The sequence below is a fragment of the Phyllostomus discolor genome, chromosome 5 (assembly GCF_004126475.2).
Source record: "Phyllostomus discolor isolate MPI-MPIP mPhyDis1 chromosome 5, mPhyDis1.pri.v3, whole genome shotgun sequence".
NCBI classification, from domain to species: domain Eukaryota; kingdom Metazoa; phylum Chordata; class Mammalia; order Chiroptera; family Phyllostomidae; genus Phyllostomus; species Phyllostomus discolor.
The window spans coordinates 47,446,237-47,464,904 of NC_040907.2; the positions used below are offsets into that span (position 1 = coordinate 47,446,237).

At 45.3% G+C, this 18,668-nt stretch overlaps 1 protein-coding gene across 2 annotated transcripts in view; it reads right to left on the reverse strand.

The window, feature by feature from the left end:
* JAK1 (Janus kinase 1) overlaps positions 1–18,668 on the reverse strand; it is a 123,299-nt gene that overhangs the window by 24,180 nt on the left and 80,451 nt on the right. For both annotated transcript variants that reach the window (XM_028514188.2, XM_028514190.2), the window contains 7 exons: positions 16,360–16,513; positions 12,352–12,515; positions 10,304–10,643; positions 8,553–8,738; positions 4,775–4,932; positions 2,416–2,539; positions 125–311 (listed from right to left, as the gene is read on the reverse strand). In XM_028514188.2, the coding sequence (XP_028369989.1) occupies positions 125–311; positions 2,416–2,539; positions 4,775–4,932; positions 8,553–8,738; positions 10,304–10,643; positions 12,352–12,515; positions 16,360–16,513 (1,313 nt within the window). The remainder of the gene's footprint in view (positions 1–124; positions 312–2,415; positions 2,540–4,774; positions 4,933–8,552; positions 8,739–10,303; positions 10,644–12,351; positions 12,516–16,359; positions 16,514–18,668) is intronic.

Here is an 18,668-nt window from a genome sequence, read left to right on the forward strand (position 1 = left end):
TGAAAACCATTTAGATGCTATGGGGAGGGGACAGTCTCTTCAAAGCAGCCAGCCTGTTTTGGCAGGTGTAGGTCTTGGAGCATCACTGAAGGGCAAGGGCAGCACTGAGGGGCAGGGGACCAACCTCGGGGCTTGGGCTGGCAGCAGCGCTTCAGCACGAAGCTGATGTTGTCCGTGCGCAGGATCTGCTTCTTGAGGTGGCTCATGAGTTCCCCCAGGCTGGGGAAACTGCGGTCTGAGCCATGCAGGCTGTAGCGACCCTTCTGCACCTCGATCTGGAAATTCTTGAACTGTTTCTGGCCACCCAGCACCTGTCATTCAGGAAAATGAGCAGAAGGGATGTTTTAAAAGGGGTCAGGAAAATATACCATGGGGAAGAAGACAGGAAGCTGGGTGAAAGGCATACAGAAGCTCAGTGCCATCTCTGTAACATTTCTGTAAATCTAAAATTATTTCAAAATAAAAGATTATCATAAACAGCCCTGGCTGGTATAGCTCAGTGGATTGAGTGCTGGACTGCGAACCAAATGGTCATGGTTTGATTCCCAGTCAGGACACACACCTGGGTTGCAGGCCAGGTCCCCAGTAGGGAACGTGCGTGAGGCAACCACACATTGATGTTTCTCTCCCTCTCTTTCTCCCTCCCTTCCTCTCTGTAAAAATAAATAAAATCTTTCAAAAAAAAGATGATCATAAACAAGTATGCAAAACAATAAATATATAACTAATAAAAGGTGGTCCAGGAGAGGCCACTGGTAAGAGGGAGCTGACACCAGGGAGACGGTGTAACAGCAGTGATTTCCACGTCAGCAGCACTTTGTTTTGGGCCTGCGGAATGAGATTCACGGAAATGCCAACCCCTCAGGACTGAGATTATGTGACACGGTGCATATAAAAAACACAGTGAGCACTTTATAAAGATGAACAAATACAATGCATGAACTAATAATTACTACATCAAAATTTATCCACAAACTGAGTCCTTCGAGACTACACGCCTATCTGAACAGAACCCCCCTGGGAGGTGGCAGCCAGCTGGCCAGTCCAGCTTCAGGGTTCCACGGTGTCACAGACAGGAAGTATAAGCAAAGACTTCCTGCATGGGCACTTCTGGTGCAAAGGAAACCATTTTAGTGGTTAAGAATGAAAGCCAGAATGTTCTACTTACGGTGTAAATTAAGAAAAGATATTTAAAAACTCAATGCCTCTGCCTCTACGAGGGGGATAATAGCACTTACCTCATAGGGCTAGTGTGAGGCTTAAATGAGAATACCTCGGTAAAGTGCTTAGCACAGTGTCTGCTGAGCTTAAAGAGGTGGCAGGAGTGATTCTATCTGTGACCCCTGTTTGCCCCGGATAAGGTGACACCAGGTACACCATGTCACTGAATCACTGGCATTCTTGGTACAGGTCGATCCTGCCCCAGAAGGTGACTGGGCTGTCTCAGGCACCCAACTGTTAACAGTGTTAAACTTCCTCCGAAGACTAATGAATACGAAGACAGGCATGCTGCAAGACAACAAGCCAGACAAGTTGTGAGCCGCTAGCCAGAATCGGCCTGGAGGCCTAGCTGTACAGGAACAGCCCGGGGCAGGGAGCGGCCCCTAGAGACATCGCCCAGGACACTTGGCAGTATTGGGTGCCTTCGCTGTTTCCCCTTCCCACTCCTGAGTCCAGTCCCTAGGGGCTCTCTGGTACTTTTCCTTTCTGTGTCTGAGGTTTTCAATATGCTAATGTGCTGACTTCTGTAAAACTCATTGTCTTTTAAAATATTCCATTTCCTGTATTTAAAAATATTACATGAAGAACGAAGGCATATGTGGTCTAGTGAGGTAAGTCAACAATTCTGGCTTCCATCTTAGCCATCAGGATTTCTCTGACATCGTTCCAGGCTTCCAGTCACACCTGAGTCACTAACAGACATCTCCACCTGCCAAAACGTGGGGCAGAAAGCTGTCTGTTGAAGTGTCTGAGGCTGCCGTCTGTGTTGGGCCTACTGCGAGGTGGCCTTCTTGGCACTGACTGGTACCCATAAACGCCACAAACGCATACAACTCTGCGTCTGTGCTGATCCTGGCACTGAGTGTAAAATAAACCACTCTAAATAATCACACTAAACCTCGTGAGTGTTGGTGTTAACTGGCTTTCTGGTCATGTTCCATCTTCCAGAGCCACAGTGGGCCCCAGTACACGGGTCCCTTGAAGGGGAAAGTTATGGGGTCTGGCTGCTTGGGAATAGTCTCCTTCTGGACAGCAGGTTGTCTCCATCAGAACTGCCAGGGGTTTTCTCAGAGACCCAGACTTTTCTACCCCCCAAACCCTATGAGTGGTCCCTCTCTGCAGCAGCTCCTGGACCAGGATGCACTGCACACCTTGTGGCCAAAGGGCCTGACTCAAGCCAGTGTCGTGACTGACCTCAGGCTTTTCAAAGCAGGTGACCGTCATGAGGATGTTGTCGAAGTCAGTGCAGCTCCACCGCAACACATACATTCCCTCCTCGCTTCCTTCTTGCCGTAATTTATTGATGGCATATTCTGTGCTATAGGGAGAACGAGGAGAAAGGAGAAAGAGCTCACCAAACAGGAGCACTGTGAACCCCAGGGAACAACCACTTCCCTGAGCTGCCTCAAGTCTTATGGCCCCACCACCTTACCTATCCTGGGTCCTAAAGTCCTCTCAGATATGATACATGAGGCAAGCAGAGATGCTGAGGAGCCTTGAAACAGACCAAATCTCTAAGGTCTAGAAAGGACTCTACCTGCTGCCCAAGGCCCTGAGCTCTGAGCCCTGTTCATCCCCATACATGGTGTCTCCAACACTAACCAGAAGAGCGCCTCCAAGGCCGGTGATGCAGAGTTGCCCATGATGCAGTGGTGGGGGTCCCTCCCCACTATCCCCAGGCAGCACAACTAGAACATGAGCCTCAGGAAGGCGCAACTTTGGGATTATTTTGTTCACTGCTGTATCCCCAGTAACCAGAGCACCACTGAGCTCACAGTAGCTGCTCAATAAATGAATGAATAATCAAATAAAGAAATCAGTGAAGATTAGGAAGATGTTAAAGGAAATATGCCTGTCTTGCACATCTTTGTATGCCCAGGACTGGGCAGACTTGGCACCCAGAGGGCAAGGAACAGTGGCCAAATAAATACATGTACGAGGTTACCACACTTAGTGAATGGTGCCCACCAAGTATTGATGCAAGAGGGCTGACACGCTCAACGTGTGTCAGAAAGGCAGACCCCCTGCTCAATGGTCTGTGACACCTTCACACCTTTCTACATGTTGATCCCTCACATGAGACCCTTTCTCCTCATTAAGACCTGATAAACCACCATTAATTCTTCCAAGTTTAATCTGATTTGAATACTGTCTAGTCTGAGAAGGCTTCTTAGGCAATGAGGTTCAGGCCCTCCACAGAACATGAAACATTCACTCAGTCAATAATGCTTACTAAATGCCTATGATGTGCCAGGCCCTGCTCTGGGCACTGAGGAAAAGCAGCAAACAAAGCAGACAGTCCCCCTGCATGTATGGAGCTCATATTCTGGACAGTCAAAGTAGGCAAACAAGAAACAAATGGACAGGGAAATAAACATGTTATGTCCAAAGGTAATAAATGCCACTGAGGAAAAACAAAGCAGAGTAAAGGAGCCAGGAGGTGCACGGTGCAGAGGGGGAAAAGGTATTTTTATTCAATACAAGGTGATCAGGGAAGACTTCACGGATAAGGTGATATCTGAGTAACACCTGAAGGAAGTGGTGGCTGTGTATATTCTGGAGGAAGGGCATTCCAGGCCCAGGGAAAAGCAAGTGCCAGGCTCCTGAGGCCCAACTGTGGTTGGGATATTTGAAGAACATGCTTCCCCTTGCTGCTCTGCAATTCTCTGTGTGTCTATCTCCTGTGGGTCTGTGAGCCTCTCTGGGCCAGGGTCACCCTACTAACAAACTGCCTGTCCACAGGGTAACTAGGATACGGAAGAAGGTGGGAACTGTGTCATGTGGAAAGCAGCTGAAGAGATGCTTCCCCAGATACATTTTGGCCTAGAAAGATAAAATGAGAAAAAACACAGCAACTGTTTTCTTTGCCTGAAGGGCAAGTCATATATCAGGGCAAGTAAACTGAATCCCTGTTACTTCCAATAACAGAACTCAAATGGGTAGGCAGAAGTTACAGAGAGGCAAATTCAATTCCAGATCAGAAAAGCAAGTACATCTACACTTGTTAGAGTGGGGATGTGTTGGCTGCTCCGTGTAGTACTGAGAAGCCCGTCACCAGAGCTCTCTGAGCACATGCTACCAGTTCTGAGGCAAAGGAGGGACAACATATCCAGCAAGCCCCTTCCAGCTCGAAGAGTTGGCCGCCCTAACTGTCCCCACCATTTATCTGACACTCAGGATTCCATTATTCACTACTATGTCTGATTTGAGACCTGTTCCTATCCTTCTTGAATCACCCACATTTGTCACTGCAAGGAATTAGGAGGTATAGCTCTTCCCGGTCAGCTGTGAAGAGCAAGGGGTTGTTAAACTACGAGGAGACCCACGTAAATCAGAAGAGGTGAGGGGCTTCTATGAGAACCAAGGTAAGAGATGACAGGAGGCCTGACCAATGGACTGCGAGGACGGAAAACGGCACCAAGGCAGCACTAAACACGCTCAGCTGGCCCCAGCCTAAACAACTGGCAACACCTGTGTTGAAGGAGCTACACTCCCCCATCACTAAAACTTGGGTTCTTTTCACAAGGGCATCTGAAAAGGTGACAGAACCAACCAGATTGGACCGTGACAGCCATTCTGTATGTTGTGGACGATCAGTGGGGGAGCCACGTCGGTGCAGAGGTAATGATGGGCGTCTGCTGTGAGCCGAAAGTAGCCATCTACCAGAGACACGAAGGACAAGGCTTCCTCGTGGGAAGAGAGCTTCAGTTCCTGTTGAGAGAGAAGAGATGCCTGTGGTTACATCATCTGACTGCAGTGGGGGGCACACAGGGAGAGGGGATGTAACACACAGTGGGGAAGGCATGACCCCAAAGGGAAACTGCTTTTGTGCACAGTCCCTGTACCCTTTGCATTTATATAGGATTTGGACTGTTTGTCACTTAGCTATTATCTAAGTGGCAAAGAGGTACAGTGTGTCTGTGTGTGATGGAGGGAGAAGGGGGCGCTGTGGTAGGCAGGAGCCCTGTGAGGAAGCTGCCACCTACCAGATGGAAAAGCAAGCAGAATGATGGTGGCAGAGCTATAAAAGTGGAGATGGGCAGAGCAGGGGGTGTGTGAGTGGTTCGCTGGTCTTGGCACTAAGCAGTGACCCACTCAGTAGACATTTTGTCTGTTTTATACAAAAGGCAGCAGAGCACAGATGCTTCTTCCCATGCAGAGTTGGTCTAGGTGAAACTTCTGGATTTTAATTCAGAAATGGTCCCAGACACAGGATGAGGCTGCTAGAGTAAGTCCAGAGACCTCTGAGGGTTTAGAGGAGGGCAAGGAATCCCACTCAGTGTGGGAGAGGCAAAGGCAAAAGTGGAGAAGAGGGAGGGAATTCCCATGGAAGGAAGGTTCTCAGAAAAACACTTGGAGGCGAAGACAGGTTTTGTTGTTTGTTTGTTTGTTTTGTCTTGATCATTCAGTCCTGAGCAGAGGTTGCCCACTTGGGAGGAGTCAGGGGGTCAACTGGGAAAATCTTCTGGGGAAGGAAGGTATGGAAGCCATCACTCAGGGCACTGGCTCACAAAAATATTGAAGAGCATGTGAGTCTCCAGAGAAGAACAAAACGCCACTTGAGTATAAGACTCTTTCCATAGAACTGAAAAAAGGGAGGCTGGTGACAGAGAAAACCAGGCCAGTGAAGGGGAAGGGGGCAGATGTAAGCAGCAAGACAGGACGGAGGTCAGGGGGTCTACGCCCAGGGAGCTCTGATGCCACGGGAAGCGTGCTATGGGGCTGTGGGCCAGCGAGGTCAGGAGAGGGCAGGGCCACCACAGGGATGGCAACTCAGGAAGGAGACTCTGTGCTAAAGCACATTTGTGCTTCCTTTCAGGTGTAACCTGGCATCTACCTGCAGATGCCCAAAAAGCAAATCCAGAATGGTCTGGTTTGGGTAGTCCTTCATCCAGTCACATGAGAGAGACCACATCAGCACTCCAGTTCCCTGAGAGGGAAGTGTGAATGGAAATGGGAGGCATCAAGGACATGCAGAGAGGAGATAAATCAAGACATAATTTTATAACATGCTAGTATCTTGCTTTCCTGAAAGACCAGGTTGGAAAGCCCTTGGCTGTGAAGGGACGGGAGTGAGAGAAAAAAGAGGAAGCATTGCACAGACCTGCAGGTTTTGGAGCAAGCTCATGTGGGTTCAAGTCTCAGTATCTCCATCCACTTGCTTTTATGTTTAAGCATATGTAATTATCATTTTTATGGGTCAAAAGTTGTCAAATATTGGTAATATCAAATGGTTTAGCCTAAGAGCTGTGTGACCATGCGTAAGCTACTTAATCTTTTATGCCTCAGTTTCCTCCTCTGTATAATGGGGATAATCATATATCCACCTCACAGCATCAATATGAAAAGAAAAACAGCCAACAATTGTAAAGTGTTTAAAATAGGAAGTGCCTGGCATGTTGTAAGAGCCAATGTTTGTATATAGAAATAAAGCAATGGGGGGGGGGGGGGGTCAAGTATTTATTGTTTCCCCAACTTCCTCCTGCTCCCCACACAGCACTGTAGCTTGGCACAGAGTCACTGGCCCATGTGGGCCAAGAGAGCTCTGACTGAAATGACAGATGTACCAACTGGGTGCCAGACTTGACTCTGTCAGCCAGGACAGGACAGAGGTGGGCTCACAAAAACCATACCAGCTGGCTGCTTCTCCTCTGCCACACGCCTGCAGGGTCTGGCCCTGTCAAAGAGCCAGGTCACAGAGGCGCCAGCCTGCCCCCCACTGCACAGTCTCTGGGAGGGAGAGCACCTTGGAGACCCACACAGCACAGGCAGAGCTGCCCCTCGCTCACTCCGTGACCCCATGCAGGTCTCTGCTCCTCTCCACAGCCACAGATCCCCCACTGGAAATGGAGCCACAAGTCCTACCTCTAAAGGGCTGGTATGGACTGAGATAATGGGGACACAGCACTGCAGCACGGCCTGGAGCCTGTGATGTGCTGACTAAGTAACGTTTATTGTTATGTTCTTCTTCCATTTTTCCATCTTCCCACTAACATCTATTTGGACTCTTATACTTCTCCCTTCACTTTATTTTTAATCATGGTTTTCTGATGAAATTAATGTATGTTTATTGTTTTAAAAAGGGGGGGGTAAGAAAATTAAAATCACTCACAATCCCACTCTAAATAATAACTGATATTATTTTTCTGAGATCATGTGTAGGTATATACATACCTTTTCAAAGATTTTTTGAACAAAATTGGTATGATTCTATAGGTAGTGTTTTATAATCTGCACTCTTCCATTTATAAAGCATTTTTTCAGATTATTGAAAAAATTCAGCAATGTATTTACATAACATTCTACTACTTGGGTGATTTATTTTCCCCTTCTTCTATTATATATTTAGGCTGTATTCAGTATTTTGATACTGTAAATGCTGTTGGAATAAGTATTTGTGTTCACAGACCCCTGCCTGCATCTCACCATTTCTGGAGACAAAATCCCTAGGTGTGTGAACAGAGGGATACATCAATATTTCAAGAGTTCCAGTACATGTAGCCAAACTGCTTTCCGAAAGAAACACCGAAAGGGTAAGTTACTCTGCACGTGAACAGGTGACTATCTGTCCTAAACCGTCTCACCAGATTCTTCCCAGCACTATTTGCCAAATTTCTGGCAGAACGTGGCGTCTCCGAGTGCTGACCACCCTCACATGGCGAGCATACCCTGCCTCTCGGGCCTGCTCTCCCACATCTCATCAGCCGTGACTTCCCTGACACAAGCGTGTATATTTTGGCAGGGCTCCCACTTCCCCTGCCAAACTGGCCTGCCTGTCTAGATTATGTCCTCCAGTGACACCAAAAGAGAGGAAGTGAGACTGAGCAGACTTCCTCTGTCCGAGAGTCACTTGGGTGTGCCTGACACCACGATGAGCACGGCCGCCACTGTGGACACAGCCACAGGCTTCACAGTCTGCTGAAGTGCAAAGCGGGGCTTCCCACCGACCTCGCTCCCTATGACCCACCAACTCTGCAGAGAGACCACACAGGAGGCCTGGGGGGAACACGCTGAAACTCACTGCTCTTTTTCTTCAAATCCACTAATTTTTGTGAATTAAATAATGATGCTGAAATATCTTTGGTAGGGCAGCAAACGCTGAAACAGGTACACATTTGCAAGACCGAAAATGGCCCTGGAATGTAACAGGTGTAACAACTGACTACTGATAATGCCAATGTCAGCAATAGGAACTTTTTGGCTTAAATAAGATAGTCATCAGGTTTTTCTTCAGGACAGGAACCCTGAAAAACATGTGCTGTGTAACTGCCCCCAGCCAAGCCCTCTCTCACCACCAGACCCAGACCGAGTAGCTTCTGGTGCACACTTACCATTTTTTTGTTGTCCTGCTTATTAATGCTGACCACAGACTCCTTGATTACAATATGAGTGATTTCAGGAAAGTAAGAAAAATTGTTCCACTCTTCCCGGATTTTGTTTTTCTCCTCATCCTTCTTGTGTTTGTTTTCCAGTTTTTTCCGTTTCAGTTTATTTTTTTCCTTTTCAACAGGAACAACCTGACAACATGCAAAAAAGTGACAAGAGTTGAATTGACTTCCTCATTTTCCACTAGTAGAAGGTCAATTCTGGGAAACCACTGCAAAGCCTGCATCCAAGGAGGAGAAAACCAGCGTGCCTGGATCTGCGGGGGAATTGGGAGAGGTGGCGCCATGGGCTTAGGATCACTGGCTCGGGTCCTATCAAGGAATACTGGAGTCTTACGCCTGGAGGAGACCAAAGAACACAACGACTAAACACTTTCCATAATCTATGACGTACAAGCAAACTCAGAAAGGCAAATAACTGCACGCCAGACGTGCATCTACAGTCATGTCCCCTTGCTTCTGGACTCATGTGTGCTTCAACGCAGGCAGGGGACATGCTCTTCCCATATATGACTGGACAGAACACGGGCTTTCTTGATTTCATAACAACATTCAAGTGAAGATTTTCAACAGAAGGTGTAGATCTCATGCTTGAATAATACAGGGGTCATACAGGTCTGCATAAGTTTAAATATTCCCTGCAGACTAGAGATCTGGGTTAAGATCCCACCTCTGCAAGTTACTTAACTAGATAGTTCACCTCTTTGTACCTCCACTTCCTGATCCATGAAGCAGAGATCTTACACCTTCGCAATGTGCTTTGAGTATCAGGCAAGTTCTTATTAACAGAGTACCAACTATATAGCAGGCACTCAGTTAAGTGTTAGGCATTGTTACTTAAGCAAGAGAATGAAACGAGAGAAAATGAATCTCACCTTCAATATTATTATTTACAATGATGATGATGATGACAACAACAATAGCAGCTATAATAATTAACTGAGCATTTATTACATGTCAGGCTCTGTGCTAAATGGCATTTAGTTCTCTCAACAACCCTATCATGTAGATACATTTTACTGATAAATATGTGGCTAATATAGGTGAAGTAAGCCTCCCAATCCCAGGTAACTATGAATAGTGAAGCTAGGATTTCAACAGGTCTATTTAGGTTTAAAATTCATGCTTTGAAACCACTCTGCTCTATTACCTCATTCAACAAACACCTCAAAAAGAAGCTTCAAATTAAAAAAACCAATTATCCTATTTCATAGGAGCCAGAGGCCTAAGTTCAATTCTTGGTATAATCACTTATTAGTTATGATCCTGTATGAGTTTCCTAACTTCTCTGTGCCTCTGTGTGTTCATCTATGAAACAGAGATAATGGCAGTGCTCCCCAGAAAGGTTTTTGGGTTTTGTTTTGTTTTGTTTTGTTTTTAAGGAATAAATGAGTCAATACATGTAAAATGCTTTGAAAAGTACTCGGCATGGTGCGCACTCAGGAAATGTCTGCTGTTGTTATATTATCCCATATTATATGTTATATTTCTCTATTTCCCTATAAAACTTAATAACTGTTTATTTAGATCTACTGGTACATGGATGCAGTAGAAAATGAATGCCACATGACCCCCACCCTCCACGAACTCCGCCGACAGGGGTGATGGGCACACAAATAGGAATTTCCGGTGGGACTCACAGAACACACTGTGTGGCCCAGGGTGCTCTGCTTCGACCAGCCACCTACACCACTTACATTTGGTTTCTGCCTCCACTGGATTCCAAGGTTTCCAGTCACCATCACTTCATAGAGAACATTCCCACTGTCATTTGGGTGAAACCAGTTCATCTCATTTTCTGATGAAATCAGTAACATGGAAGTCTCGAATATTTCAGCACCATAATGTTTTGTCAACGTTTCCAAGGTGGCCAGGTATTTCACCTTCAGGTCATGTGTGGACACGCTGCTGTCACAAATGGTCTTGTTGTTAAATTCCTTTAGGAAATCCTTGAAAACATTATTTATCCGCATCCTGGTAAGAAGGTTCCTCTGTCTGATGGACTTATTCAGCGTTTCTGGAATATATCGCTTGTAGCTAAAAGAAAATTAAAAAACGAATCTTTTTTCATGAAGAGGTTAGCAAAGAACAGTTTAGAAACAAAGCTCAGTCTGTGCATCTTCCCTCCGTGTGTTGCTGGGTGAGAGAGGCTCAGTGAGATGGGACGACACCAAGGAGGATAACCTTAGGAGAGGAGGGAGGGGTCAACAGGGACTGAAAGAGCGTAGACAAGTACATGTGCCTCAGATTTTACTGAGATAGGAATTCCTATGATATCATCTAATTCTATGAATCGAAAAGGTAGGCAGCCAAACTGACTCACCTATGTTTTTGCTGGCTAGTGTCACTGTTTCTGTGAACGTCATTCACATGAACACACTGACACTGTGATTCAGCCTCAGCTCCTAAGTGGTCTTAAGGTGCCAAGAGTGATTATAGGTGCACTGTATGTTCTACTTGTATGTCTGTTTATAATTTTTCTATAAAGATTGCATATTGTTTTTATTAGATATGGGCAAAAGACATAAAAGCTAATTAAATACAAAAGACTTAATGTTTCCTTTGTGAAATGTCCCAATAAACAACCTGAAGAATTATTATCCATCGGGGGGCTTAAGGGGAAAGTCCCTATGATTAACAGAATCTTGGACTGCTAGAGCAGGAGCCAGCGTTAAAGAGAGTAAGAAAACCCATGAAAGAAAGAACACCTCCACTGGGGCCAGCCGACTGGGAAGACCAGTGCGCCTGTCACTCACAGGCCAAGACAGCACCCAGCACAGGGTAATCCCTGCATGAATGGTTGCAAAACAGTGTAAATTTTGATGTTGGGAATTTATCCCCAACAAATATCTCATTCATATGTATGTGTGTGTGTGTGTGTTTAGGTTAATGTAATGGAGGGGAAGATCAGAGGAGGGTTGTTAGCCTGTTGAAAAAATAAAGAGGTGCCACCCAGAGCCAAAGCCACAGAAAAAAAGAGAGAGAAAGTAGCAATACAGCATGTATCTAATCAGTCCCTGCATTCCTGAGGAGCAGCCCATGATGTGCTCCAGACTTTGGTCAAGGGCAGAGGAGATACAAGCAGACACAAGAAGTAACCTTATGAGAAGATATATGCCACCTATCACAAATATTACAGCTACATATAATTTCCTCTTCAAAATGAGATAGTCTTCATTTATGACAATCATCAACAGTTAACTGAAAAAAGATTGTATTTCATAGGTGCATGGAAATTACACAAACGGAATGTTTCTTCACAAAGACTTGATCACAATGGATATTTTAAGTAAATATAATTTCCTTAAGATAACAGTTGATCATCCTTCCCACCAAAATTAACAGCTCTCTAGGGAACTCCAGTTCAGGTCAGGGATGGTAGGAGCTACCTGCAGAGCTATACTGAGAAGGATTTTAAGATGGGTCCAGGACAAAAGGAAAAAGTGCAGGTGGCAATGCCTACCATGGGCAGAGAGGAAAGGGGAGGGCATAGGGGCCACTAATTTGATTGGCATCCCCAGCCAAGAACATTCACCTTGTACGAATTTCTGGGGTCATCAACCAACATTTAAAATCAGGACACAATCATAATTGTGCTACCTTTTATAGGCATTCTAAAAAAAGGTCTACTCTGCAGAAAGGAGGGGTCAGCCAAAAGTTGGCAGTGATTAAACTGAGATGTGCAAGAACCTATAAAAATAACAGCATCCCCACAATCAATTCTTCAGCCAGAATAAAGGTTCACCTGATATCCTTGGGGAGTTCTGGCAGCTGCATCTTCTTCATCATGGCATAGTGGGAGATGGCCAGGACGGCCATGCCCAGACACTCGTTCTCGATGTCGTGGCCATCCTGCTCAGTCTTCGGGTCTCGAATGGGAGCCAGGCATTTGACCAAATCGTACTGTCCCTTTAGAGCACAGGTGAGAAGAAACGAACCACCACTTAGGTTTCAAGAGTCCACCCATGTTTCTGATTTTGAGAAGAAGGTTCTCCACACAGGGAGGTGCTTGCTACCCAGCAAAGCTTGCTTCCACACTGTGCCACGGCCACACTCAGTCTTTACCACTCAGCACACACAGTACTCTCAGGACCGGGAAGCTTTAGCCTTTCTCTGGCTTGAGCAGAGAAACTGACAAACGAGACTGACAGTTTCTCTGACACCCAGCTCTTTCTCGAGAGCTGGGTATGGAGGGGCTTAGGGGATGTTCCCCCAGATTAATTCACTCATTTAACAAATACTGACTGAACACATGTTAAGTCTTGGTGAATAGTATGAACACATGAAACCCCTTTGGGGGGCTTACCACATAAATGGTGAACAGTAGGGTGTACAAGGCTTGGGCTGCAGCTGGGCAAGGGAAGGTGACAGCTGGCTGGAGTATGATTGTTCACTAATTCCACAAACATGTACTGAGATATCCCCATCTAGGAACTGGGTATAGGACTGACTGAGTACCATTCTCCACCCTACTGCATATTTAGAGAAACAGGAAGGAATCCGCATTCTACGATGTCTCACTACCACCTGTTAAGTTTTTTCAACATCTGCTGTTTTGTTTCCAGCAGTGAAATGTATCACCAAAATAAACCCCCTCACTGTTGGGAGGTGCCCAGTATTCCAAAAGCCGATGAGGGCTTCAAAAACAAAAAACAAAACAAAAAAGCAGGACCTACCACCTGCCTTGTCCAGGGTAATGAAGACAATGCCAATGCCAGCTCCCTTTTATCAAACTCTAACCTCAGTGCTAGACATATGCTAGGTTCCTCATTTACTATTTCATTTAAACTTCACAACGGCCCTGTGAGGCACATGCTAACATCAGCATCTCTACCTTAACAAATAAGGAATCTAAGGCACCAAAGGTTAAATAACTCCATTCATTCATTTTGTAATTACTGAATGCTGAGAACCAATTATAGGTCAGATGTTAGGTTAGCTGTAGGGATATAGCAGTAAACCAAACTACATTGCTGACCTCATGGAGATTCCATTCTAAGAAGAAAGGAGAAACAAAGTGAAATATAGGACATCAGGTAGTTATCAAAAACAGAGCCAAGTAAAAAGGTAGCATGGCACGGAGGCCAGGGCCCTAGTGAGTGGTGGACAGTCAGACTTACATGTGACTCCAGGGCTGCAGTTCTTCCACACTGTGCCACGGCCACACTCAGTCTTTACCACTCAGCACACACAGTACTCTCAGGACCGGGAAGCTTTAGCCTTTCTCTGGCTTGAGCAGAGGCAGACATAATGTTCGGAGGTGGTGTTCCCGCCTCCGAACATAAGTAAGCCACTCACTTTCCCTGAAGGGACTTGACTTCAGTGGGTTTAGATGGAGGGTTCTCACCATTGCAGTTCCCCTTCTTTCCAAGACAGGACTGCTTCTCTCTCTCTCAGGTAAGAGCAGGACACTGATCACTTCCGTAAACTACTGAGGACCAATGACAATCACCTCTGCCAGCATCATGTGAAGAGCGGAACAGGAGCCAAAACTAATTTGTTTGGCTGTGATTTCTCTGTGAATATCACTGTAAACCTCATTCTGGAATCTGACCTGAAAGGTCAGATTCTAGTGCAAGACTTTACTCCTAACATACGCCACACTCTTTCTTTATACTTCCTCTTACACCCACCAAGGTAAAAGTATAAATCTCAGGTATGAACATACACAACTGGGTGGCTGATTTCAAAATACCAATCTGAAAATGGTCAGTTCATTTTTTCAACAGTTTTGCCCAGGGCTGCGCATTTCTCTGTTGTATGCATGGGGCGGGGAATGAAAGCCATGTAGCAGGATGTCACTGTGATACATTGTCACGTATACGAAAGTAGGTCCTAAGGAAGTAACAACACACAACACATAAGCATGTGCATGAGATTGCTCAGATAGCCTCTAACAGTGATGGCACAGCAGGGAAAATATGAAAAAAAAATGCCCAGGAACAAGACACCAGTTAAGTAAATGATGTTCTCCTATGGATTCCTGCTCGTCATACTCAACTTCCTACCCAAAATCTCCACCTGTGTGCCTCACAGGCATCTCCAAAAGGAGACACCTAATTCCCACCACTTCTCCAACCTGTTCCTCTAGGCCTTCCCCGTATCCATCAAACACTGCCCAAAACCAAAATCTCAAATCATCTTTGATTTTTCCAGTTTCCTCCCCTTCCACATCTAACCCATCAGTAAAACACAGTCATTTTACCTCCAAAAGTAAGCAGAGGCCCATCCATTTTTCTCCAACTCCACTGTTATGCACTAATGTAAAACCAGCCTGTTCTCTTGCCTGGACCAATTACAGCTCCTTTTCAGCTGAAGTGTACTCTTGGCTGCAGCATAGTTCACTTCCATACACCAAGAAGAAGCACCCTTGACTTCCACTGTAAATCAAATCAAACCCTCCAAATAGCTTTCACCCCATTCAGGATGGGTGAATACAAGACCCCTTGCCAGTTCATACAAGGTTCTGTGTTGTCTGCCCTGGTCTGTCTCGCCTGTCTCATTCCCATCACCCTCCTGACTGTCCTCTCAGGGCTTACCTACTTCAGGGTCTTCCCACATCCTGTCCCCTCTACATCAGGTGTTTTCAACAGGAGACATTTTGCCCCTGAGGGGATATCTGGCAATGTCTGGAGACATTTTTGATCATCAGGACTGGGAAGATGGTGCTACTGGCATCTCGTAAGTGGAGGCCCAGAGTGTGTGTAAATACCCTACGAGTGAGTGCAGTCCCTTGCCACGAAAAATTATCTAGCCCAAAAGGTCAGTTGCGCTGCTGTTAAAAGCTCTGCTCTTCATAGAAGAAATTCTTTCCCCATTCCTCCCTCAGAATTGCTGACTCTTTATTCTTTGGAGAGGCCTTTTCGGATCAAACAATTTTAAGTTAGGTCTCCCCAGGCACACCCCTCTCTATATTCTCTGTCACAATACCTTTCCCCTTCAGAGCATTTCTTACAACTTCCAGTGTATACCTGTGCGTTTTTATTTGCTGGCTGGTTTTCTGTTTGCCTGCTCTGACTGTGCATCTGACGCTGCAGAGACCATGTCTGTCTTGTTCACAGTATCTGCAGCAAAGAGTACATGGGCACTCGGGAATTATTTGTTGAATAAACAAATTATTATGAAGTCATTAAAATAATGAAGATCTATATTTTAAATTGGCATTTGAAGGACCACCATTAGACTGAATAAAAAAGCAATTTATAAAATTATATAAATAAGATGTTTTCAAAAAATACATAGTGCATAATACATATCTGTATGGTGAAATCAGAAAACATAAACAAAATTGTGTGTGTGTGTGTGTGTGTGCACTACCTCAGGGTAATGTGATTTAGATGACTCTAACTGCTCTCCTGGCTTTTTTGTAGTGCTTAATCTTTCTGTCACCCCTGTGACTCAGAGTGGCCACCTCTTCGTTAGCCCCATTGAACTATACTTTCCCTTGCTTACGGCTCCCCTCCCCTCTCTCCATGGGAGGCTGAAGATGAGAAGTAAGATGGTAGGAGGTGAAGGGGAAAAGAAAGGAATGGGGAAGTGAAGCCTGGAAAACCCACAACTGGGGTCAACAGTCCCCTGGAACAGCCTTCCTCATCCTCACCTGGGGCAAGTCCATGGGTGGCAAGAACTGCACACAAAAGAGACCATAACGCATCCTAGCTAACCCCAAGTCCAGTGGCACCAGGAAATCTGAACCCTACAATGCCTCATCCATCCCATGAACTCCAGGACCTCCTGGCCCTAAACTTCTTACCTGAGCAAACAGATATTCCAGAGAGCTGGCGTCAAGGAGAGGGGTTGCATCAGGAACTTTTTTTTTCTCGTAGCCATTTTTCTGCTTCTTTGGAGAATGTCGCCATACCGACTGCTCATTATCATTGGTCCCATGCCAGTTGGTAAAATAAAACCTGGAACCCAGGAAAATATGTCAATTGTGGGAACAGTGGCCTTCAAATGTGTGGGAGAAATGTCCTGGTTCGACCTGGAGTTATCAGTGCTGGAGGCTAACCTTCCCAGAGAGGCAAAGAGACAGACCTTTCATCTGTAGTACTTTGCTTATGAGGTCCTTCTCTTTTCAGTCTTAAAACACTCAGTGAAAAGTGCCCTGCCAGAACCCCATCTATGACTCAGGGAGATAAAGTGACCTCTTTAAGATCACAGACACAGCTCTTGTAACTTCTCAGTGTCTTCCTAAATAGGAAACGCTGCTGACTGAAGTAGATGCTAGCCCAAAAACTCTCTTTGCCTTTAATAATGCCATCCTGCCTTGAATCCAATACATTTCATTCACTCTTTAACATTTCTGAAATCTTTGAGGATTTATTTTTCTTTTTTCTTAAGTATATTTAAAAAACTGCCTCCAGAAATCACCCCCCCTCTTAGTTCATGTCCATGGGTTTTACATACAAGTTCTTTGGCTTCTCTATTTCCTGTATTATTCTTAACCTCCCCCTGTCTATTTTGTATCTTCCCATTATGCTTCTTAATCCCTGCACCTTTTCTCCCATTCTCCTCTTTCTTCCTCCTCCAGCCAATAACCCTCCATGTGATCTCCACGTCTATAATTCTGTTACTGTTCTAGTTGCTTAGTTTTTTTAGATTCAGCTGTTGACAGTTGTGAGTTTGTTGTCATTTTACTGTTCATAGTTTTGATCTTTTTCTCAAATAAGTCCCTTTAACATTTCATGTAATAATGGCTTGGTGACGATGAACTCCTGTGGCTTTACCTTGTCTGGGAAGCACTTTATCTGCCCTTCTATTCTAAATGATAGCTTTGCTGGATAGAGTAATCTTGGTTGTAGGTCCTTGCTTTTCACGACTTTGAGTACTTCTTACCAGTCCCTTCTTGACTCCAAGGTTTCTTTTGAGAAATCAGCTGATAATCTCATGGGAACATCTTTGTTGGTAACTCTCTGTTTTTTCTTGCTGCTTTTAAGATTCTTTATCTTTAACCATTGACATTTTAATATTGATGTATGTTGGTGTAGTCTTCTTTGGGTCTAACTTCTTTGGGACTCTCTGTGCTTCCTGGATTTGTATGTCTATTTCCTTTGCCAAATTAGGGAAGTCTTCTTTCATTATTTTTTCGAATAAGTCTTCAATTTCTTGCTCTTCCTCTTCTCTTTCTGGCATCCCTATGATTTGCAGGTTGGCACTTTTGGAAATGTCCCAGAGTCGTCTTATTGTCTCCTTGGTTTTGTGAATTTTTGTTTCTTCATTCTGTTCTGATTGAATGTTTATTTCTTCCTTCTGGTCCAAATCATTGATTTGAACCCCAGCTTCCTTCTCTTCACTGTTGGTTCCCTGTGGATTTTTCTTCGTTTCACTTAGTGTAGCCTTCATTTCTTTCGTCATGTGTTTGCCATTCTCAATGAGTTCTCTAAGCATCTTGATCACCAGTGTTTTGAACTCTGCATCTGATAGGTTGGCCATCTCTGTTTTGCTTAGTTCTTTTTCTGGTGTTTTGTTCTGTTCTTTCATTTGGGCCATATTTCTTTGTCTCCTCACAGTAGCCTCCCTGTGTTTGTTTCTATATACTAGATAGAACTGCTTTGACTCCCTGTCTTGGCACACCTGTTACGTTGTAAGGGGTGGAGCCTCAGGTATTCACCAGGACAGGCAACCTACTTGACTGCTTTGTGGCTCTGCTGGGGCTGGAGGGGTCAGAGAGGTAACAATGCCGCTGCCTGGCTTCTGGAGGCTTGCCTGGCACTCGCCCCATTTCCAGTCACTTTACCCACTTCCCATATGCAACTGGCACCCTTCTGGCTCTTTCCCTGGTGATGATTCCCAGAGTGGATATGTTTGCATGCATTCTAAGACCATGTGGGCCCTTTAAATGAGTCTCTTGAGAAGCCAGCAATTTCTTCTACTGCCTCAACCACCACTGGTTTTCACAGCCAGAAGTAGTAAGGCTTTGTCTTCCTGGTATGAAACCCTGGGTTGCACAGTCTGGCCTGCAGCCAGGATCGTTCACTCCCAAGGTATCCCTCCATATTTTTATCCACCACATATGAATGTGGGACCACCCATTTCACCACCCCTGCTGCTGCTCCACGCCAC